At 57.0% G+C, this 23,642-nt stretch overlaps 1 protein-coding gene across 1 annotated transcript in view; it reads right to left on the reverse strand.

Annotated features, from left to right (window-relative positions):
• Nucleotides 1-5,353: 5,353 nt before the first annotated feature.
• Nucleotides 5,354-23,642, reverse strand: part of AHDC1 (AT-hook DNA binding motif containing 1) — a 58,836-nt gene continuing 40,547 nt past the window's right edge. The window contains exons 3-6 of the mRNA XM_040979669.1: nucleotides 20,684-20,779; nucleotides 20,520-20,557; nucleotides 15,357-20,294; nucleotides 5,354-5,599 (exon numbers count right to left, since the gene is read on the reverse strand). Coding sequence (XP_040835603.1) covers nucleotides 15,400-20,220 — 4,821 coding nt within the window. The 5' untranslated portion in view covers nucleotides 20,221-20,294; nucleotides 20,520-20,557; nucleotides 20,684-20,779 and the 3' untranslated portion in view covers nucleotides 5,354-5,599; nucleotides 15,357-15,399. The remainder of the gene's footprint in view (nucleotides 5,600-15,356; nucleotides 20,295-20,519; nucleotides 20,558-20,683; nucleotides 20,780-23,642) is intronic.

Genomic DNA, 23,642 nt, shown 5'->3' on the forward strand with positions numbered 1-23,642 from the left:
TTACACAAACACTGGGAAGCAGTGGTGATGGCTCAAATGCATACCAGAGCTGGACTGAGTTACAGGTTCCTGGCTCTGGTCTTGGCCCAGTCCCAGCGTGAGTATCTGAACTAACAAATGCAAGATGTCCCTCTCTCTGCCTCCTGAAAGATATATATATATGTGTGTGTGTGTGTGTGTGTGTGTGTGTGTATATATATATATATATAATTTATTTTTATTTGAAAGGCAGATTTACAAAGAGAGGGAGAGGCAGAGAGAAAGATCTTCCATTTGCTGATTCACTCCCCAAGTGTCCACAACAGCCAGAGCTTAAGTAGATCTGAAGCCAGGAGCTAGGAGCTTCTTCTGGGTCTACCACATGGGTGTAGGGTCCCAAGGCCTTGGACCATCCTTGAATAATATATATATATTTTTTTTAAGTAAAATATTTCAGGCCCTACGTGGTAGTTCAGTGGCTAAAGTCTTCACCTTGAACGCACCAGGATCCCACATGCATGTCGGTTCTAATCCTGGCAGTTCTGCTTCCCATCCAGCTCCCTGCTTGCTGCCTGGGAAAGCAGTCATGGATGACCAAAGGCATTGGGACCTGTACCCACATGGGAGACCCAGAAGAGGCTCGCGGCTCCTGGCTTTGGATTGGCTCAGCTCCGGCCGTTGTGTCCACTTGGGGAGTGAATCAGCATCAGATGGAAGATCTTCCTCTCTGTATATTTCAATGTCCAGGCCTCTCCTCAGAAAAGTGAAATCTGATTCTCTTGGGGTGGAGGCTTTGTTGTGGCACAGCAGTTAAGCCTCTGCCTGGGACACTGGCATCCCATATGCTCTCCTCCATTTCTAATCCAGCTCCCTGCTATTGGTCTGGGAAAGGAGCAGCAGGTGATCTGAGTGCTTGGGCCCCTGTCACCCATGTGGGAGACTTGGAAGAAGTTCCAGGGCCTTGGCTTTAGCCTGGCTTAGCCCTGGGCCAGTATAGTCATTTGGAGAATGAACCAGTGGATACAGATCTGTCTTTCCTCCTAACTCTGCCTTTTGAATTTAAAAAAAAAAAAAAAACTTAAAAAAAAATCTGTTGGGGTGGGATGTGAGCATCAGCATTTTTAAATTTTATGCTTTTTAAAGATACATTGATTGGGGCTGTGGAATGGCTCAATTTGCTGTTTCTCTCTGTGTTAACAGCCAGCATCCCATAAGGGTGCTGCTTCATATCCTGGCTGCTCCTCTTCTGATTCAGCTCCCTACTTACGGCCTGGGAAAGCAGAGGAGGATAGCCGCAAGAGTTGGGACCCTGCATCCACATGGGAGACTTGGAAGAAGCTCCTGGTTTTGGATTGGCCCAGCTTTAAGCTGTTACAGTTATTTGGGGAGTAAACCAGCTGATGGATGATCTTTCTCTCTGTCTCTCTGTAAATCTGCCTTTCCAATAAAAATAATTAAAAAAAAAAAGATTTGATTGATTTGAAAGGGAGATTGAGATCTTTCATGTGTTGATTTACTCCCCAGATGGCCATAATGACCAGCAATGAGCTAGGCCGAAATGAGAAGCTAGGAGCTTCATCTGGGTTTCCCATATGTGTAGTGGGATCACACTTGGACCATCTTCTGTTGCTTTTCTCAGGCCATTAGCAGAGAGCTGAATCAGAAGTAGAGCAGCTAGGATTTGAACCAGTGCTTGTGTGGGATGCTGGCATCACAGGCAGCAGTTTTATCTGCAATACTATAATGCCAGCTAGGGTTGGTCATTTATTTATTTATTTGAGTGATAGAGAGGGACACAGAAAGGTCTACTTTCCCCCAATTTTCTCAACAGTTAGAGCTAGGCCAGGTCAAAGCTAGGAACCTGGAACTTCAGCTAGGTTTCTGGTCTCCCACATGGGTGGTAGGAATTCAAGCCCTTGAGCCATTATCCACTGCCTCCCAGGTACGTTAACACAAAGTGCAGAGTACCTGGGACTTGACCCAGCACTCCCATAGGGGCTATAGGCATCCCAGGTAATGGCTCCACATTGTGTATCACGCAATACCTGGCCAGGTGTCTACCTTGTGAAACTTGCAAGTGGTTCCTCTCCAGCTGGCTGGAGACCCTTTGATCTGGATGGATGGCCTTAAACCTGTGGGTCTGGGGATGTTCACAGAGCAGGCTTCGCTCCTTGGAGTTGAGCCTGGAGAAGCAAATTCTTGAGCCAGGGTGCCTGGTTTAACCTAGGGGCCCATCACTTGCTCATGGCATGGCCTGCACTGGAGTTTCCTGTCTGTAAAATGGGGGTGATTGTTGCAAGGAACCTCCTGGCCTTGCTACTGGCAATGAGTTTCTCTGGAACATGTTTAGAGCAGTTGGTGTATAGTAAATGCTGTATCTTTTTGTTGTTGTTGTTATTGCTGTATTTTCTATCATTTAACTTTCTAAAAGATTTATTGATTTTTATTGGAAAGGCAGATTTACAGAGGGAAGGAGATCTTCCAACCACCAGTTCACTCCCCAAGTGACCACAATGGTCAGAGCTGAGCCAAACCAAAAGCTAGGAGCCTGGAGCTTCTTCTGGGTCTCCCACATGGTGCAGGGTCCCAAGGCCTTGGGCCATCCTGTACTGCTTTCCAAGGCCACAAACAGGGAGCTGGATGGGAAGTGAGGCAACTGGGATATGGACTGGTGCCTATATGGAATCGTGGGTGTGCAAGGCAAGAATTTTAGTCACTAGGCTACTAAAATGGAGGCTGGGCCTCCATTTGACTTTTTGAAGCATGGGATGGATTGATTTTTGGGTTTTAGGAGAATTTCTTTTTTTCCTTAACTTATTATGAAAAAGTTAAGGGTCTGGAGTCAATTCTCGATCCACCTGCTCCCGCCACTTCCGTGTGACCTCGGACTAGCAACACTTCCTTCAGGTAGCTCCGAGAGCCTGTCTTCTCATCTGCAGACAAAGTCTCCTTCTGCACGACTGGATGTTGTTCTGAATAAGCCCCCTTGGATGAGTGTTTCATCTAAACAGCTGGCAGCCATGTTGCCCCCATACCTTCTAGGAGTCAGGTATGACTGCGGTAGGGCCCCAACCTCAGAAAAAGTCAGACCAGGGGGCCCCCCAGCCCTGCTCCTCCCACCCAACAAGGTTTCTGCTGGTTTCCTCAGGGACTTCCTCAAAGCCTTCCACCCCCAGCCACACCTAAGCCCTCCCCACCCTCATGGTGCCTGGAGCTGTTCTCTGCACCAAGCCTTCTCTGATTCCCATCTTACTCTGGCCAGGCAATCCCTGCCTGTCCTCCCTTCAAGCAAAGGCCCACCTCACTGCAATTCGATGACTTCCCTCCACACTGTTTCCTTCCTGCGTCCCCTGCCCCTGCCCCATGCCAGAGCCCTGGGCTGTCCACTCTTCACCACTCTCCTCCAGCTCTCCATGCAGTGTCTCAAGTTCAGCATCAGTCCATCTGTCCAGGGCAGAACTCTCCCATCCTCCACGCCCAGCTCAACCTTCCAGGCCCCACCAGTTAGGATCCCCGACTCCCTGTCCCCGCTGCTGCTGTGCAGGGTCCTCTTCTCCCTGAAGGTGACTTATGGGGTCTGGCACTGGCTCCTCTGCTGCTGGCCACTCCCACAGCTTCCTGATACCCACCCAGCCCCCGCCATGCCCACAGGGTTCTCTCCAAAACCCCTGACCTTTCCCAGAGCACTTCTGGTTTGTCCCCAGCACACCACACTGTGGAGGGTCTTTGCATGTAGCTTCCCCCCTTTTCCTGCCTAGCACCCCAGCCTTAGCTCCTCCGGGTAATACCACTGCCTGACTCTCAGTGGAGGCTGTGTGAGATGGCTGCTGCAGTGTGAGATTTGTGCCCCTCCATCAGTGGGACAAGGTCTTTATCCTTGAGTCTTGGTGTGCAGTGGGTATACCTTTACCTCCAGCACAGTTTGGCAGATGGAGTCCTCTGGCCTGTGGAGTGCCTAGGCAGGGGCTGTGTTGCCCCTCAGACTGAAGGTTCCTCTGTACATTCCTGGTCCAGGTCTTGCTGGCTGGGTCATGGAGGGCAGACTCCATGAAACTGTCCTTGGTGTCCCCAAGGAGGGACACAGAGAAGTCATGCTCAGCAGAGCTGTAACACAAGTTCCCAGTCATGGGAAGGCCCACTCACAAGACCCAGGGACACCCTAGTGGACAGCACTTGGCCAAGAGTGTCCCACGGTCGAGGCTGGCAATCTGCAGGCTTCCAAAAGCCTTAAGAATACCCAGAGCTGGCATGCGGGGGTTAGGAAGGTGGAATATGGGGGTGGCTGGCTTGGTCCTACTGTGGGTTTTCCACAGCAGATGCAGTGTGCTGGAGTAAGGTGGGGGATCTGAAGGTCCAGGAGCCCTGGGCCCTGCAGGAGGGGACATGGCAGTCCCAGGAGAAGGCTGGGGTCCACATGTTCTCCACACAGGAATGGATATCTCAGAGATATACATCACTGAACCAGGGTAGAACCAGAGGACCCAGCCCAGGGGCACACAGGACAGAGGGACTAGAGGCAAAGCCCTGGAACCTCGCTGCAAGGACAGAGGCAGATGGAGGAGACGCACAGTCTGGCCTAAGATGGGGGCAGGGAGGGGCCATCTCAGGGAGAGGAAACCCAGGAATGGGGGTCCAGGGAAAGATTAGTGAGATTTGGAACTTGGGACAGAATACCAGGGGGGAGGGGTATGGCAGCATCTGGGCTGTGTGAAGGTTGTAGAACCAGGGGCCCGAAGTCGTGGGGAGAAGACGGGGGGGCCTGGAGCAGGGGAGATTTAGGGCCAGGATGGAAGGGTGAGGGTTCAGGGGAAAGGTGACACAGCCCTCGGGCAGAAGATAGGGGACACATGTGGGTGCTTTAACCCCTCTGAGGAGGAGACCCAGCCACATGGCACCTTCAACTCCATCCGCCCGCACTGCCCACCCTCCACAAAACACGAGTTTTTTTTTTTTTTTTTTTTTTTTTGCTTTTTTTCATTTCTTTTTAATACAAACTTGGATCTTTGGGTGTGTCCTGCCAACAGAAAACAACAACAACAACAGAAGAAAAAAACCCAAGAGTGAAAAATAAGAAAGGAAAACAAACAAACAAACAAACAAAAAAAACAAAAGCTCCCGCAAGGTTCTTCTCCCTCCCCCCCGACCATGCGAACTTGCACACCACGGGACCACAGCAGGTTTACACAATGCAATATACAATCCACGATTTATAATAAAACAGTATGTACAATAAATAGGATATTGTTCATTTGTGTCAAACGACCTGTAGATAAATTTCTCAGTGCATTCTTGCAGGGGCTCTGGACACTTCAGGGCCCCGCTTGCAACCTCTTGCACACGCTCGCACTCTCTCGCTTTTTTTTTTTTTTTTGTCTTTTTCTAAAACTGTGTTTTGTTTTTTTTAAGTTTTGTACATTTTTAAAAAGTATTTACAATTGCTGGTTTTGTGCAGAAAGGGCTCACCTTCGGCTTCTGCGTGGAGGAGATGGGCAAGGAGGGGGAAGTGAGGGGAGGTGGGGCACACGGAGGGGTGCGGGGCACAGAGAGGCAGGCGCTCCTGCCAGAGGGCTGTGTGGATGCTGGGACGCTGGGAGGGGTCTCGGCGTTGGTTTTCTGAAAGCTGCAAAGAAAGAAGAGGCACAAGTCAGTGGCCAGTGCACACCGAGCTTTGAGCTCAAGATGGTGGTGAAGTACTGGGGACCCTGGCTGTTTCTCCAGGACCCTGGGAAAGGATTAGTGTGTCATTCTTTTGCCAAATAAACTCCACATGGGCACCTGGAGGACTTCAGAACTGCAAACAGTGAGGCAGGGATGTGCCAGGGTGGGGGTAGAGGGGTGAGCTGCACTGAACCTAGCTGAGAACTTGCACTCTGGAGCCAGACACAGCTGAGTGCAAATGGCAGTACCACCGAACAGCTCTCCAGGACCCTGGCAATTCATGGGGCCCCAGGAGCCTCAGTTTACCCACCATCCCTGAGATCTGTCAGAGGACCCAGTGGTTTTGGGCAGATGAGGCCGGGTCCTCGAGTACAGGATGAATTAAACTAATCACTGTTTGCTATTGCTTCACAGTCCCAGGCTCCCTGTGGGAGAGAACAGCTTGGTTACCTCCAGGTCTAGGCCACTTTGAGGGCTGACACCAGGCTCTTGGCCAGCACAGGTGTGGACCCTGCTCACCCTTCCTTCATCCAGTCCACTTCCCAGGCCCCACAAAGCCATCTGGAGGCACTGAGTCAGTGACTCAGGAAGGTGCCCAGCTCTGCGTCACCCACACGTGGCTGAACACTATCTTGCTGCATAGACACTCAGGTCCCTGCTCTCCCTACCTACAACCCCATCTGGTGGGACCCCAGCCTCGTAGGAGTAAGAAGGCATCCAGGTCAGGGCTGGGCCAGGCCAGGCCACTCCTTAGGGCCCCCTTAGGGTCCGTCCTGTCTTGAGGGCTGGCTCCATGCCTCCCGCCTCCAGTGAGTGACAGCTGTCAAGCGAATCAAGGGGTATGGGGGTGAGCCACCAAGCCCCTCTTCCCTGTAGGTGGCATAGAACCCGTCTCCAAACCCTTTCCTTCGCTTCTCTCTGCAACGGGTCCACATTTAAATTCCACTCAGCCTTGGCTGCTGTCTGCCAGGCAGCCAGCCCCAGAGAGGACTTTTGTCCTGAAGCTGGACTTGCCAGAACTCCCCCGAGAGCCAGGAACAGCCTCCTATCTTGGTGCAAAGACCAGTGGCAGGTACTGGTAGGAAAAGGAGGGCTGAGGTGGGTCTGGCTGTCAGGCCCACAGTGAGGGTAGATGCAGTTAACAGCTGTTGGGGGAGCCCCATGCTCACCAGGGTGGTGCTGGGTTGAAGTGGGTTGTGGGGGACAGGTAGACAAGTCACTCTGGGGGCTTCCCACAGTTAGGGTGACCAACAAGGCCAGTGATCCAGATGAAGACAGCTTGGTGATCACATCTGGGTATGCAGGCTCAGCCAGGAAGCTGAGGGTTTTTATCCAAAGGGAGGCTTCATTACTAAGCCAGAGACCCCCATGGTGCTGGACAGGTATAGTGTATGGGGGTAACGGGTAACAAATGAGTGGGAGGCTCAGGCGGCTGCCACAAACCACTTGGCAAACCAATGGTGCTGAACCCCAGTGCTCCCCACCCCCTCAAGGGCCCAGGGGCAGGCTGGGAGCTTCTGCACAAATCCCTGCCGCCCCCACCCCTTTCAGCCCTTAGCCACTGCCAGTGACCCTCTCCAAGCCAGGTCTCCATGGTGATCTCAGCCCAGCAGGCGGCTCCTGCCAGAACCACCCCTGCGGTGCCCGCGGCCAGGCAGCAGGAGGCTTTCTCACCCTCTGCTAAGCCGCCAGGCAAGGCTCACCTTCCTCCTCCCACCGCCCTCCCCAGCTTTTAGGACTTGGCCAGCTAAAGGCTCTGGCGGGACCTGGGGGATGGGGGAAATCAAAAGGCCAGGGATCCAGGCGGTTGCAATGGGGGTGGTGGTGGCAGCGGGGAGGAGGTGGTGTTAGTGTGACCTAGCACAGTGCTGGGTCCTGGGGACAAAGCAGTCAGGAAGCAGAGCAGACCCCCAAGCCAGGCAGCTGTAACACACCGGGTGAGATGGAGGGGGGCTGTGCCAAGGGAAGTCTGGGGGCTCAGGAAGAATGGAGGGGCCGTGGCTCTGAGCTCATTGTTAGGTACATGGCCCAGCACGCACCGGGGTCAGAATGTGTGCACACTGAATGGACAGGGCTGTGAGGGCAGTCAGAGTTTCAAGGTCCAGCTTCAGGCTGACACGTCTCTGGGACGTGCCCTGGCCATGATCACCCCGTTGCTATAGCTACTGGTGCACTTGGCATTCACTACCCTGCTCCTCTAGGGCATAGACCTGCGTGCAGCACCTCTGTACCCCAACACCCATGGGGTACCCACCACCGGCCCCATGACTTAACCCTTGAGTGTCTCCACAAGGAGCTAGCAACTGTGGTGCCACATTCCACTAAGTCTTGAGGCTCTGGCAGTTTTAGCATCTGAGGTGCCAGGACAGGAAGTGGTGTCTGCCTGTCAGAGGGGGCTGGCATTGGCAACGCAGAGGGACAGCTGGGCAGAGTCGAAGTGCTACAGATCAGCGATAAATCAGGCTCTCCGGATGGAGCTACTCTCTCTGGCCAAGGCTCCAGCTGGTAGCTGCAAGAGGCACAGGCTAGGTCTCCCCTCTCTCCCCTCTGCCCTCCAAGGGGTCTCAATATTGAATAAGGCCAGAGAACATAGGAGGACCTGAGGCTGACTTGTTGTGTGAAGCAGAGCAGGCTCACTTTCTCTGAGCTTCAGTTTCTACTTGGTAAAATCAGGAGGACTGCACAGGCAATGCGAGAGACTTCTGGGGAAGAAAGGAGAGGCAGCCCCCGCTACCCTCAGCACTTGCAGGGTTAATTCTTCTTCCAATGGCTCAGGTCACACCTGACAGCCAGACTGTGAGGCTAGCTGGACCTGCAGCTTCCAGGTGTCCCTGAGGTTGCCCAACCCCACAATCTGTGCTCACAATGGAACAAGGGCATCCCTCACATTGTGGCTCCGCCAGCCATGCCCACCACAGAGACCTTGCTGCTTGCCTCCCTTGGTCACGGAGGAGACCTCAAGTCCTCCTTACTGGGACTGGAGGGGGTCCATGTTCACGGTCACTCAGCAACTGTGGGTTCATCTCCCATTTGTCTGACTCACCACCATAACCATGTACCAGCCCTGGTGCCTAGCGGCAGATGCCCCATGGCAAGACAGGTGCTTACATGTACCACTGAGCTGGACCAAAAATGAGAACAATGCAATCGGCTGGTATCATGGGCCCCTCCTGGCTCTGTACATTGGTAGGTGCTGTGCTCGGTGATCCCCAAGAATCGGGACTGGGGCCGCCCCCCATTCCCGTTCTCTGATGCTCAGTCTTTCTCCCTGTTCCAGCCATGTTTCTCTGATTCAGGTTTTAAAATAAATAAATAAATAAACATCATTCCAGGCAGCATGAGATGGAGTGGGGGGGAGGGGTGTGGGCAGAGATGAGTAATGGGCCCAAAGAAGCCAATGGTGTACAGGGGAGGCCATGCCCAGGAAGGCCTGTCACATGGGCAGAAAGGGCTCACTGGGTCTGGGAAAGATCCTGGAATGCTTCTTGGAAGAGGTGAGGGATTAGTCAAAGATAGGAATCGACAGGTGGGAGACCATGGTGGGTGGGAAAGGGCAACCCAGGCCAGAAACAGCAGAAGCACATTCCCAGGGCTGGTAAGGAAGGGAGTGCCTGGGGAGGAGTTGCTGACAAGGAGGCTGGGTGCCAGGCCAGGCCTTGAATACCTCCAGTGCCCTGTCAGGAAGCTGGGTCTCAATGTTACAGGCAAAGAGACTGTAGCGCTAAGAATGCAATCTGAAGGTGTTAAGCAACAGAGTCGCAGGAGCAGATGTGTTTTAATCAATTCATCCAATAAATATTTTAGGGGCTCCAGACACCATGCATCTAAAAGCGCTGAGGACTAAGCACTTTGGCGGCCAAAATGGGGAGGATGATGTGGGAGGGCAGGGTGGGGGAGGGGAAGGGCCAGGGACCCAGGTGGCTGAGCTCAAATCTCAAATTCAAGATCTATTTCTTGGCTCTACCAAGTTCCTGCTGCTGGCTCTGTTCATAGGGCTGGGAAGGGGTGGTCCCTGGGGTGGCGCCAGGGTCCCCACCCTGGGGAACAACACCCACGTGGGGGCTGTTAATGCCTACTGTGTGTAGGCTATAAGCTCCACAAATGGCCAAGGGAGGGACACTGTGGTCAGAGCAGGCTGCGTGCTTACACACGGTGTTCATGGAGCTGATCCTCCTCTCCTTGCCTCCCTGCAAGGAAGGGGGCACTACAGTGGCAAAGACGCTCCAGGAGAAGTCATACTAGGTGACAAGGTCGCACTGGGACAGAGGACTGAGGTGCCCCACTGTGGACAGGGCTTCCCATGACCTTGCTTCCTTGGGAGAGGGATGTTAGTGGCTGACTTCATCTTGGCCCCTCCATTCCCCCTTCCTCCCACTCCTGGTCCCAGGAGGATACAGTCCAGGTTCTATGGAGAAAGACCAGGTGGTACTTGGGTACCTCCCTTCAGAGGAGCCAAGGTCTTCCTGGGAGGGCAGCTGGGGACTCTGTGGTGCAGAGCAGGGGGACTGGAGTGTGTGCCTCCCACAGCCTGGGTCAGAAGCCCTGAACCACTCCCTCCCCAGCACTGCTCACAGGCCCACAGTGCACTGGATGGGAGCCACAGCCTCACAGACCCATGGTAAATTCTCCCAGGAGACACAAACAGGCCACCTGACTGGTAAACAGAGGCCTGTCTGTGGTTACAGGAAGGTCCCTAGCCACCACCCTCATTTGGGGGCCCTGCTCCCGGATGTGTGGCAACAAGAGGAAGGGGCGTCAGAGGCTGGGTTCCCAGAGAGGTTACCTTCCCAGGAAATGGGAGCTCAGCCTACTCCAGGCTGCAGGAGAGGCGGGAAGCAGGTCGGGAAGGCTCCTTGGCCTGGGAGAGGGGGTGCAAGCTGAAGCCCTGCAGAGCCTGGACCTGAGACCTTTTGCTTAGAGCCAGGGGCAGGAACAAATGACCTCTTGAGGTTTCAAGACTTAGCAGAGCAGCTGAGGCCTGTTGATCCTGACTGAGCACTGAGTTTGGAAATGGTTTACTGCTCCAGTTGGGCCGCAGCCGGGGTGACCTTGCAGGACATGTGACATTTGTCTTGGCCTCAGGTCCAGATCTGGGAGGGGAGAGGGACTCGAGATTCCTGAATACCTCAGAGGACTCTTCCTCCCTTCCTTGCCTTGCCCTGGGGTCCAGGAGAGAGAAGCCGTCTTTGGCCATGGGGGGGGTCTCTTGTGAAGCCAGCATGGCTGACTCTGCTTGAGCTCAAGGCACCCTCCCTTGACCCATTCTTTTTTTTTTTTTAAAGATTTATTTATTTTTATTGGAAAGACGCATATACAGAGAGGAGGAGAAACACAGAGGAAGATCTTCTGTCCAATGGTTCACTCCCCAAGTGACCACAATGGCTGGAGCTGAGCCAGTCCGAAGCCAGGAGCCAGGAGCTCTTCTGGGTCTCCCACTTGGGTGCAGGGTCCCAAGGCTTTCCCAGGCCACTAGCAGGGAGCTGGAAGGGAAGCAGGGCCACCAGGATTAGAACCTGCGACCACATGGATCTGGTGCATGCAAGGCGAGGACCTTAACCACTACGCTATTGCGCCGGGCCCGACTGATTCTTGTCTCTGTCCCATCAGCCACAGTTCTCAGACCAACTGGGTCCCACATTTTCTCCTCTGACCTTTCACGTCCCAATCCACAGTGGGATGTGACCTGCCCTTCCTCATAGTTCCCACTGCTTAGTATGTCCTCCCTCAGTCTCTTAATCTTGCCTATTCTTCAAGGTCAAGATCAAATGTAGCTTCTTCCACATCAACATTTTCCGAAAAATGTCAGATGCCAAAGGAGTTGCAGGAACTGTCCAGGCCAAGCCATTATCCTGCAGATGGTGAGTCAGGACTATGGGGATGGAGCACTCTCCAAACTTTGTAGGGGCAGTGTGGGGTCCATGATTATAATAGCTTCTAGCATTGAGCCAGGGTTGTGGTACAATGGGTAAAGCCCATCAGGTGCAATGCTTGCATCCCATGTAGGTACAAGTTAGAGTGCCAGCTCCTATACAGTTCCCCGCTAATGTGCCTGGGAAAGCAACAGAGATGGCCCAAGTACTTGGGCCCATGTCACTCACTTGGGAGATCAGGATGGAATTCCTAGCTCTTGGCTGTGGCTTGGCTCAATTCTGGTTAATGCAGCCACTTGGGGAGTAAATTAGAATATGGAAGATTTCTCCCTCTTATTGCTTAACCTTTCAAGTAAATAAGCAAAACTTTAAAAAGGAAGGGGGCAGGCCTGGTGCAATAACCTAGTGGCTGGATCCTTTCCTTTCATCTGGTGGATCCTGTATTGGGACTGGTTCATGTCCCAGCTGCTCCACTTCCCATCGAGCTCCCTGCTGTGGTCTGGGAGGGCAGCAGAGGATGGCCCAGGGCCTTGGGACCCTGCACCCATGTGGGAGACCTAGGGGAAGCTGACGGTTCCTGGCTTCAGATCAACTCGGCTCCGGGAATGAAACAGCAGATGGAAGATCTTTCTGTATCTTCATCTCTCTGTATATCTGCCTTTCCAATTAGAAAAAAAAATCTTACCAAACATAAATAAAAAATAAAGAGAGGTGGCAGTGCCATGATATAGTGGGTTAACCCTCTATTTGCAATACTGGCTTTCCATATGGTTCCAGTCCCGGCTGTTCCACTTCTAATCTAGCTCTCTGTTAATACACCTGGGAAGGCAGTGGAAGATGGCCCATGTGGGAGACCCAGAAGAACCCCTGGGTTTCTGGCTTCAGATGAGCTCAGCTCCAGTTTTTGAGGCCACTGGAGAAGTGGACCAACAGATAGAAAATCTGTCTCTTGTCTGTAATTCTGATTTTCAAACAAAAATAAAATCTTAAACAAGAAGAAAACAGGCCCACCATTTTATAACTGCATTCCCTGCACAAGATTCAGAGCTGCACCTGTTTCCTCAACTCTGTGATGGGAGGAGAGGCAGGCACACCTCCCAGGCTGCCCACAGGTCTATGAGGCAGTGTTGGGCCAAAGGCCTAGCATAAATGGGTATCCCTCTTCTCGCCAAGGGGGCAGATGAGGGTGGTTTCTGACTATAACACCTGGCTGCCTGGCATTTCAGAGCCGAGCAGGTGCTTTCAGGCTCTGTGTGCTGTTTTGGCCTCCTGGGGTGGAGGCTGAGTTCGAGAATGGGGGGGGGGGGGGCATGTGTGCTTTGTGTGCCCAGTGCCTGGCACTGACCAAGCTGCAGGGGCTCATGGGGCGAGACTGAGTCGAGTGGCTGCTTCTCCAGTACCCAATGTCACAACAGCTCGCTGCCCGCTGGTGAACGAACGTGTCTTTGTCCTTTCTGCTTAAGCTCTCTGTTGACAATGCAACTCCCTTTATTAATTCTTCTTCCTTCCTGTCGTCTCAGCCCTTTCTCACTCCCACGATGACGGCAATCCGTCCCTGGCACTGGAGGGTTGCCACAGATGAGGCAGTCCGCCTCAGGTGCAGAAGAGAGACAGCTCTTCCGTCAGCTCAGTGCCCGAGCTCCCATCACTGCCTGCCCGGACTGCCGCAGTGGTTTCCCTCTCAGAATCCCTGCCCTGCTCCAGTGTGACCCCTGGCATTCCAGCCAAGAGCTCCGAAAGCCCTGGGTCCTAGCCACACTGCCTTACTGCCTTCCCCCAGCAGTTCCTCCCTTGTGCCAAGGCTCTGCACTGTGTGCTTCCCTCCCCCAAGCTGACCTCCCCCCTGCCCCGCCGCAGTCCAGCTGCCTCTCCCTCCGAGCTTTCAAGCATCAGCTCCAAGGTCTGGTCAGCTTGTTGGAGGCTCTCACAGCCTCCTCGCTTGTTTTCTCTTACACAGTCCTTCCCACGGCTGTAATTATCCAATGCTTTTGTGTCATTCTGCTCGCTGTCTTTCCCTCCCAACTGGAAGTCCCCCGAGGACCAGAACCTCATTTGCAGTGTTCACTGTGGTGCCCACCCCCCCTCCACAATGTCTGGTGTATTGAAGATACCCAACAGATGTCTCTGGAACGACAGAATGCACGGAGTTGAGGATAGCGCTGGTAAGTCCCAGCCATGAGTGGGAAGAGTGGCCAGGACGTGGGGCTGGCTGTTAGCCCAGTTTCTCCTGCGTCCAGGCCTCCCTGGGTGGCTGTTAGGCATTTCACTGAGCTGTGACCTGCCCAAACACCCAGCCCCCACCCCTGCTCGTCTTCCCTCCCTGAGCCTGGGAGAGATGGTTTTTGGATTATTTCACATTTCTGGATTATCCACGAGACATCTCCCCTCCAGTGAGAAGGATCAAGAGTTTGACATTTTAAACCCTAAGCAGCTTCCTCCTAGCCTGCTTCAGATCTGCAGTGAGATGCAAGGGGACTAGAAGGCCATTTTAATCTTGGCCTGGCCTCGCGAGAAAGGAAAAGATGCTGCCAAAAAAAAAAAAAAAAGTTGGGTCCATTGTCTCGACCACACAGAGCTGCAGAGAGCCTCAGAGGAGACTGCATCCTACTTCCTGGGCTAGATGGGGAAACAGAGGTCTGGGAAGGGCAGAAGCTGGCAGCAGCAGGTGGCTGGTCAGTCATGGAACGAACAAAACCCCAACTCCAGGTGCCATCCCTGCCACCCATCAGGCACTAGGGACACAGAATCCACTGACATGGCTTCCAGGACCCCACGAGACCCCAACCTGGAAAGGATGGAGCTTTCCCAGGAGGCTGTGCTGGCAGTGGGGGGTGAAAGTGAGAGGCTCAGCCACGTTTGCAAGCCACCCACCAACACACCCCCTGGGCCCCTGTGGCTGGCTGGGCCAATCTGAGAAGTCTTCTTGGCCCAATGTGGGGTCAAGTTGTGACCTGTATTTCTCGAGCAGGTTGTTCTTCAAGAAAATTGTTCCTGCTTCCTTTTAAACATTTTGGGGGCACTCCCTCTCCTTTATTTTCCTTTTTTAAACACCAAATCTTGCGAGTACTCAAAGGACTCCAACTAACGAGGTCTCGGTGCCTGATCAAAGTCACCTGGGGCAGAGCTCACAGCATTAACCCAACTCGCAGAAGAGCCTGTGGCTGTAGGAATGGCGATGGCTCCCCTGGAGTCCTGGCACCCTGATGGGACCCCCCCACCCCTCTTCATCTCTGGCCCCCTAGCCCACAGCCGCTCACCACACACAGCCCATCGCAAGCTAAAGACACGACAAAACAGCCTCTGGTGGGGCATCCTCTGCTTCCCGACCCCTGCTGAGGGCGGGTCCCTTCAGCCACCCCATAAAGTCCTTGCAGTGTGTGAGCGTGATCACTGTTGCTGCACTGCAGCAGCCCTGAGCACCTAGGAAGTGGAGTGCCCGGTGTGGCTGGCACTCAGGCCAAGCCCTGGATGGCCAACTTGCCATCTGCTTCATCATTCCTCTCGCCCTCCCAAGCAAGGGTAGGCATTTCCCTAGGGTTCAACCCCTAGCATGAACAAGGGACACATGTTTGATGAACTAACCCAGGGACTGCCAACTCTGTATTTCATTTCCGTCACAGGACCTCTGAGATGTCCAAGACTTTCCCCCGCCGAACGGTTTCCCCCAACACACCCAATCTCTCTTCACCCGCACGATACACCTGGCTCCGTGTCCCTGCTTCCTGTTGTCAAGCCAAAGCCCTACACGCAGATAACTCACAGACCTCCTGTGCACTCCCTTCCCCTGTTGATACTACGCCATCCTCCTCCAGGCCTCTCTGCCCACTGCATCCACATCCTCAGACTTACCCAGGAACAAAACCTCGCGGTCCAGTCGGCACTTCAGTTGGCACTACAGGGAGGTGACGGTGAATGTGTCCTCGGGGTGAGGTTCCGCCATGGGCCCCAGGAAGCCACTCTTAGGGCCCCCACCCAAGCCAGGATGCGCCTGCGGCATGAAGCCCGGGTACCTGTAGGCGGTGTCCTGCAGGGGCAGCAGCGAGTCCCTTGGCACAGGGGACAGGGTCAAGTCACTAAGGAGAGGGCAGCCATAGCCAGCAGCAGCTGCAGCAGGGCCACGGGGCGGGCCAGGTGGCCGGGCCATCTCCAGTGGCTCCTTGTCAGTCTTAGGCGTGGCTGGTGGGCTAGCCAGGTGAGGGGCACTGAGGCACGCAGCCTCCGTCCTGCCCAGAAAGTCAGCAAGCAGCCCCGCCCCCACCTTGCCTTCATAGGGTGGGCTGCGGGCAGCTGAGCCAGGTGGATACCAGTAGGCTGTGCCCTTGCAGCTGGGGGAGTCGTAGTGGGGCTGGCCCAGAGGCAGGTCCCGGCAGCTCAGGTGGGCCTGGGTTGCAGTCACGTGGCCCAGGCTGGCCCCCTGCAGCCCATGCTTAAGGGGCTCACAGGCAGCCAGCTTTGCGGGCGGTGGCCGCAGTTCTTCCTTGAAGCCCAGGGTGGGTGAGCAAGTGGGCGAGTAGGCCTTCTGTAGGCCAGCGTCGAACACCGTGGGCGGATGGGCCAGTGGTGGGAAGTGCTTGCCGTCAAGCTCAGGGGCACCCAGGCTGGGTGAGTCGCAGTGGAAGCCCTGGCCAAAGGTGCCATCGGAGGGCGTGGATGGGTTCATGGAGTAGGGTCCCATGAAGTCACAGGGGTCCCGTTCTCCCACACTGAAGGCCCTTGACTGCGAGGGGAGTGGGGACATGCTGCTGTCCCCGCTGTAGTAGTCTATGCCCAGGTCCGGACTGTCCTGGAACAGCGGGTTGACTGGTTGGGGCTTGGGGATGAACTTGGCTTTGGCAGCCGCACCACCCCGCTCCTTCTTGGCTGAACAGGCCCCGCCGCCTCGGCCTCCCCGTGGCTGCCGGGGCCCCGTACTGCGTTTGGATGGGTAGCCCGAGGCGGTGGCCGAGGCGGATGTCGGGAAGCCTAGGTGTGAAGCCTCAAACAGGTCTACCTTCTTCCGCCGTCCACGGCCTGGCTTGGAGCTGCTCTGGAAGAGGACACTCTGGTTCCAGTTGTAGCCGGGGGCCGACGAGGCCTCATTCCAGTCCATCATCAGCTTCTCCAGGCTGGACAGGCTCGACTGGCCCTCACTGCTTGAGGCCTCGCTGTTGGCGCGCCGGAAGCTGCCGCCCCCACCACCACCGACGGGCTGATTGAACTGGGTGCTGTCGGAGGATGACTCTGAAAACGTCTCGGACACGGCTGTCTGCTGCTTCACCTTTTGGGGTGTGTAGTTGGAGATGTCCAGGATCACGTTGGGCTCACTGACGTGGCAGTCGAAATTAGGATTGTAGAGCTGACTGAAGGCCTCAGAGGCCCAGTCCAGGCCCCCGTAGCCCTGCCGCAAAGGCCACTGAGACGCCCCCGCAAACTGCCGACAGTTTTCAGGCGAGGGCTGGAAAGAGGAGGATGAAGAGGAAGTGGCAGAGGCTGCAGAAGCTGTGGTACCCTTGGGCACCATGTAGCCACCGGGCGACACGGTGCTGGCCCGGCTGTCACAGCGCAGGGGTGTAGGGGCAGACCCAGAGAAGGGGGCCCCCTCGGAGCTGTTGAAGAAGGAGGCCTTGCTTGGAGGCAGGCAGGGGCCCCCAGTAGGTGGTGGGGCATAGCCAGCACTGTGGGCGCTGCTGGGTGAGGCGGGCAAGCTGTTGCCACTGCCATATGCGAAGCTGCAGTCCTTGCTGTTTGCACAGTCCTGGCCCGTGAAGGGCTTAGCCGGGGCGAATACACTTTGTCCAGTCCCATAGCCGCCATACTGGGGCGGGTAAGTATTGGTGGGTGGGTGGGCCGTGGGTGAACGAGCCACGGCTGAAGGAGGGGGAGCCAGCTTGGGGAAAGTTTCGGCTGCCCGGCAGTCTGAAGCGGCTGGGGTGATCCCGTAGCTCGCTGCCCGGCCTGGTGGGAAGGTCTGACGAGCAGGCAGGACGGGCTGGAAGGAGGGATCGGCTCCAGCCCCACTGCTGCCCACCGCCACCGGGCTGGCTTTGGTGCCCCGGCTGGGGAAGGTGGCCAGGCCCCGCTGGGCAGGCAGGGCGCTGGTGGGAGGCCCAGCATAGGTGCCTGATGCCTTTCGGGACTCCGGGCGAGATGCCGACAGCGCGAAGTCCAAGAGGTCGGAGGAGTCGTCCGAGTCAAGCAGCGAGCGGAAGTAGCCTGTGAAGAGGTTCTGGCGCTCCTGGCTGAGCTCGGTCTGGCCTGAGGGCGTGCCTGTGCTGTAATAGCTGCCTCGGCCTGAGGCCCCGCTTTCCAGGCCTGTGGAGGTGAAGGCCCGGGCCTCGGTCCCCTGAAACCCACAGTTTCGGCCAGCCTGCCCACCTGGGTGCCCATGGTGAGGGGCCCAACCGCCCGCCTTGTCTCCAGCCCACTCGGTGCCCGCCTCCCCGAATCCAGGGCCACCGGGCACCTGCTCTGGGAACAGAGTCCCATTCTTCCGGGACCGCCTCTTGCGCTTGGGTTTCCCGGTCACTGCGTCCACCTCCCCTCGTCCCCGCTTGCGTGGGTGCCCCAGCTCAGTGAGGCCTGGGCCCCCGACCCCGGCCACTGCTACCACCTTCTTCTTTTTGCCAATTCCCTCAAAGAAGTCGCTGAAGGAGCACCGGGCTGCCTTGGCTGCGTGGCCCCCGCCCCGGCCACCAAAGCCACCTGTTTTGCCACCGCGCCGCCGGAAGCCCTGCACACGATGCAGGAAGTGCGAGATGCTCTGCGTGTCAGGGGCCTGGTGCACTGACTCGGGCTCGCTGGGCGTCCAGCAGCGAGGTGGGGAGCAGCGGCCGGCGCACTGGCTCTGGCGGTTCAGGAAGGCCAGCTTGGCCAGTACATCTGAGTACTCGGCCTTGCTGTCGTTGGCGTCTGCCGCGTAGGATGGCTGGGGAGACGCCAGCTTCTGCTTCCTCCTTCGCCGCTTCTTGACCTCTGGCATGGCCATGGTGGCGGCTGCCACGGTGGCCGCCTCGGCAGCCACCACGGCTGGCTCCTTTGGCTTGCCGGGCCCCAGCAGCAGGTTCTTAGGGGGACGGCCACGCTTGCGTTTGAGGATGATAGGCATCTCGCCGGGTGGGAAGACGACCACGACGTTCCGGCCATTATTCTTCATCTTCAGCAGGGGTGTAGGCTCGGCTGACACACGCAGGCCCAGCTCCTTGCCCTCCACACTCAGGCTGCTGCTCAGGGATGACACTTTGTACGTGGTCTTGTTCCGTCGCCCCAGAGACACGGGGATCTTCGCCATTTTCACCACCATGCGCCGCACGCCCCGGCACTTGCCCTTGCGGCTGGGGACCATTGCTGTCTGGGAAGACTCTGGTTCCAGTTCTGGGACTGGGACTGGAACTGGGCCTGGAACTGGACCTGGCAGGGCAGGAGGAGGTGGCGGTGGTGGCGGTGGCGGGGGCTCGGCCAGAGCGGCTGCCAGCCCTGTGGTCATGGGCAGGGGCAGCAGGCGGCCCTCAGGTCCGGCGTCTGCTTTGCGCCCCCGGCCGGCCTTCCGCCGGCGACACAGAATCTTTGGCCTATCGGTGCGCCGCAAGGCGTACTTGGGGTGGCCCTCAGGCCCAGGGGGGCCGTGGGGGGAGCACAAGTCTAGGCGCAAGGGCTCAGCCAGCGGGCAGTGCCCTAGGGGCTGCTGAGACTCCAGACGGCGACCCGGGACGTCAAGCAATTTGGGCAGGGGGTCGAGTGCTTGGGGGTCGAGCAGCTGTGACTCCAGGGAATCGGGCAGGGTGTCTAAGGCCTGCAGAGCCAGGGATGGCAGCCCTAGAGGGTCAGCCAGCGGCTGCAGGGGTGGCAGCTCCAAAGCTTCCCCAAGCGGCTCGAGGGCCTGTGGGTCCAGGAAGCGGGGCTGGGAGTCCAGGAGCTGAGGCTCTGGCTCTGGTGAAGGCGGCTCCAGGGCCTGGGCCTCCAGCAGCTGGGCCTCAGGGCAAGTAAGGGAGGCCAGCTCACTAAGGATGTCAGCTTCGGCGAGCTCAGAGTAGTCAGGGCCGTCAGGCTCTGGCTCTGGGGGTAGGCCAGTGGCTGCGGCCGTGGCTCCAGGACTGTGACCTTGGCCAGGCTGGGGGCTCTCCCTTGGCTCAGGCTCGGGCTCATAAAGCGGGTGGCTGGGCCGCTCTGACTTGGCATGGGGGGTGGCCCGCTCCTCAGGGCTGCGGATGCTGTTGGCCAGGCTGGGGGACGAGAAGAAGCTGTACTGGAGGTCGCCGGGCGGAGGGGCAGGTGGGCGGCTGAGCCGGAGCCCGCCACAGTCCAGGTGCACACCGCTGTGCTGCAGGTCCTGGGAAAGCCGGGTCAGGTCCTTCATGATGTCAATTAGTTGCACCACTGGTCGCAGAGTCACCCGCCCGTTGTCCCAGCGGCGGTGAGAGCTGCTGCCGTCTCCAGCCGGGGTGGGGCAGCGGGCCTGTGAGACGGGCCTAGCTGCCCGAGGGGGCAGTGGATCGTCCCCCTTGGCAAGGACTGGTGGGCGCCGGGTGCTGTGGTCCCGGCGTGGGGGTGGGCGTGGGTTCTCGGAGAAGGCGTGGGTAGAAAAGGCCTTGTCGGGTGGGCTGGCAGGGGGCCGGGTGGGAAGCAGGGGCCGGGGGGTGGGGGGGCCGCCGGGGTAGTACTTGGGCTCCCGGAGGTAGTCAGGAGAGCTGCACACGGTACTGGAAGTCACCACCAGGCCCTGGGGCTTCACACGCATCCTGACCTTGTCCTCCGCGGGCCGCCGGGCGTGGCCGGGGCTGACATGAGGGTGCGAGAAGCCGGGACCAGGACCTGCAGGGCAGGAGGGGCAGGTGGGCCCACAATGAGTATGTCTGTCCTCCCCAGGTTCCCTTCTCCCATTGGCCCAGGTCCCTAGGCCTCATTCCCCCTGCGTCTCACCCAAGCAGACCCTGACTATAGCTCCAGGATAGCAGGAAACCTCACCACAGCATAAGGAGGGCACCCCAGGGTCCTTGGTCCCAGCCCCAGGACGCCAGGAAGATCCTGGCCACTCACCCTCGGCTCTGCCGCCTGGGCTGTCACACTGGAAATCTCTGTGGACAACCAGAGAGGTTAACAAGGAACCTGAATTGCCACAAATTCACCCACAGCCTAACTACCTGCTGCTGTGGCCTCCTCCACGACCCACTCCCAAGCCCCCCATGTTGTTCCCTGCTGACCTGGGAAAGAGAAGAGCCCCGTACTCAGGGGTTCTGCCAGTCGCTGGCTGTCAGCTGGAAGGGCTGCACAGCCCAGGTCTTGGGCGTGGATAGCGCCTGCAAAGAAACAATGCAGCTTGGGTTTAGGGAATAGGCCCCAGGTGTGCCAGGCACTTGGCACGAGCTGCCTGGGCACCCCTTCCTTTAGCTCTGCATCCACATCCTTTGAGGGGTAGGCTATGACGAAGTCTGTTCCACAGGTGAGCCAGTGGAGGCTCTGAGAGGAGCATCACCCACTTTCCTGCTTGCTCCTTATGGAGTGCCCACTTGGCACAATGCCAGGGCAGACACATGGACATGGTGAATGATTTTATTACTGCTGAGATAGGAGCTGCACAGAACTTCGGTGGTCCCACAAAGACAACAGACACCCTCAGAAAGCAGTCTCTGGTGACCAGTGTGGGGCCAGCATGTGACACAGACTTGCCTGCCCACCACGTCTGCACACTTGCAAACAGGGGGTTGCAGAGTCTGCCACTGATGGCACCAGGCACCCTGAGGGCAAGGAGTGTCCCTTTCTGTCCCAGCAGCCAGAACAGCATGGGGTCACAGTAGGGTTTCTAGGAAGACTGGTGGGATGAGCAAATCCGCCCACCTTTCCCAGAAAGTGCTTTCTGATTCTCTCCGAACCAAAGGTGATCCAAGAAGGATGTTGAGGCAGGGAAAGGGACAAGACTGTGCGTAGGCAGGACACTCTCTGACCCCTCTTCAGTCTTTATCATGGTGATCCTTTCCGATGCTCTGTCCCATTTCTGGCCTTGTTTGGACCCCAACCATCTCATGGCCAGGGTCCCTGTCCCAACTGCAGTCAATCACTGGTGTGGCTGCTCAGGGTACCTGCTCGGAGGGTGTGGGCTCCATAGGGCCATGAATCACATCTGATTTGTTTGCCACAGCAACCCCTGACCCCGGGTCCTGGGGTACAGATACTACATAAATATTTACTGACTGACTCCCTAAGCTGGTCAGGGCACAGCTGGGATTTAGAGCCAGCCACCCCGGACTCCCAAGGGAGCCTGAAGCCTCAGGACCATGGCTGAGCCTGAGCAGCTGAGATTTCCAGGGGCTGAACGGGGGAGGGTTTTAAAGACAGACCCCTGGGAGCCTAGCTTTGTGGGGGCTCCTCCCACCCATACAGCCACGTCAGCTTGCAAGGCTGGCATCACGCGAGCACCAGTTTATGTCCTGGTTGTTCCACCTTTGATTCAACTCCTAGCTCACATACTTGGGAACACAGCAAAAAATGGCCCGAGTGCTTGGGCCTCCATGAGCCATGTGGGAGACTGGGAAGCAGTTCCTGGCTCTTGGCTTTAGTGTAGCCCGGCTCTGGTAATTGTGGCCATCTGGGAGTGAACCAGCAGATTGAAGCTCTATTTCTGTGTGTATCTTTAAAAAATAATAATAAAGACAGATCCTGACCACTGTCCAGTGTTTGGCCCTGAGCACCTACAGACATATGGAGCCGCCGAGCAGGACTGCAGAACTGACTACACGACAGGACAGTGTGGAAAGAAACACTCCCCCTGTCCCCCAGCCAGAAGCTGCCATGTGCAATCTACAAACTCCCTCATGAGTGACCCACAAAATCCTCACGGCAACATGGGAGGCATGGTTTATTACTCCCAAGTTAAAACAGGCTCAGAGCGGTTGTGTAACTTGCCTGAGGTTGCACAGCTGCTAGGTGGCAGGAGTCTTAATCCTGTCCTTAGGCCAGAGCCTTCCTCTACTCCCAGCCCTTGCAGCCCTGCTTAGCTTCCTTTGGACCTGTAGTCTAATTGGAGGCCAGGAGGAACCTCCCAATCTAACCCACTGGCTTCCAAATCCCAGGCCATGGGGTCATCCCGAGTGCCTAGGCCCGGTTCCAGAGCCACCCCAGAGGGTACGCTGTTCCAGTGCCATCTTGTATCCCACCCATTTGGCAGGTGAGGAAACAGAGACCAGAAGATGAAAAGAGACTTCATGGAGGCCCCAAAATAGCACAGGAAGGGCCCTTTGGTGCTTGCCCAGGTGGAACAGCCCTCCGCCCACTGTCCCTTCTGCCTCTGCAGGTCCCTGGGCCTCAATGCTCCTCCACAAGCTTCCACCTGTGACTCTCAGGATCCTGTGCACCTCCACGCCCCTCCCAGTTCAGGCTCCCTCCACTCCAGGGACCCTTGGGGGAACCGGCGTGGAGGTGCTCTCACAGGCAGATCTGGGGAACACCCTCACAAAGCATGGAGGGAAGGGGTTCCAACGCTGGAACCCCCAAGGCCTCCTACCAACAGCTTAGCTCCCCCTTTGAGGTGCTCCCAGAAGCCACGGGCCCCACCCTGGCTGAGGGTGGGGCTCGCTGGCCCAGCAGACCTCCCACTTGGGGCCTGAGGGTGTGGTCTTGGCAGGAGGGAGAACCCTCCTCGGAGGCCATGGCTGCTTCTGTTCCACCCACCCGTGAAGACCTTTGGCCACGTCCTCCAACGCTGGTCACCCGGCCTGCTCGCTTGCTCCAGGATCTGAGGGAAGCAGCTGGCTCCCCTCCCTCCCACACCCTGGCAGCCATTCTCTTGGCCCCCTCCCAAGGGTACCACCTAGCCCTGGCCTGCCTGTCTGCTTCTGGGTCAGTGTGTCTGGCCCTGCCCGCAGGGACACCGGGGGCCCCAACCTGCTGTAGGCAGTGCCGGGAAGCGCCAGCCCACATCCTTCAGTCCCCAGCCCCACCCTCCCCCGCTGTGGCTGTGACCACCCCACCTCTTCCCCAGCTCCCCACCCCCTCCCCCACCCACAACCTCCCCAGGGGAGCCAGCCTGCCAGCCCCAGCTCTCACTTCCGGCCTCATGACCCCGTGTCTCCAGCCTGCACACTCCCCCCCTGAGCCCCCCTCCATTTCCCTCCCAGCCTGGTTTGAAGGCCCAGGGATGTCCTCAAATGGAAAACACTGCATGCA

This window comes from Ochotona curzoniae, unplaced genomic scaffold (genome assembly GCF_017591425.1).
Source record: "Ochotona curzoniae isolate NIBS_2020 unplaced genomic scaffold, NIBS_Ocur_1.0 contig_3255, whole genome shotgun sequence".
In the NCBI taxonomy this organism is placed as follows: domain Eukaryota; kingdom Metazoa; phylum Chordata; class Mammalia; order Lagomorpha; family Ochotonidae; genus Ochotona; species Ochotona curzoniae.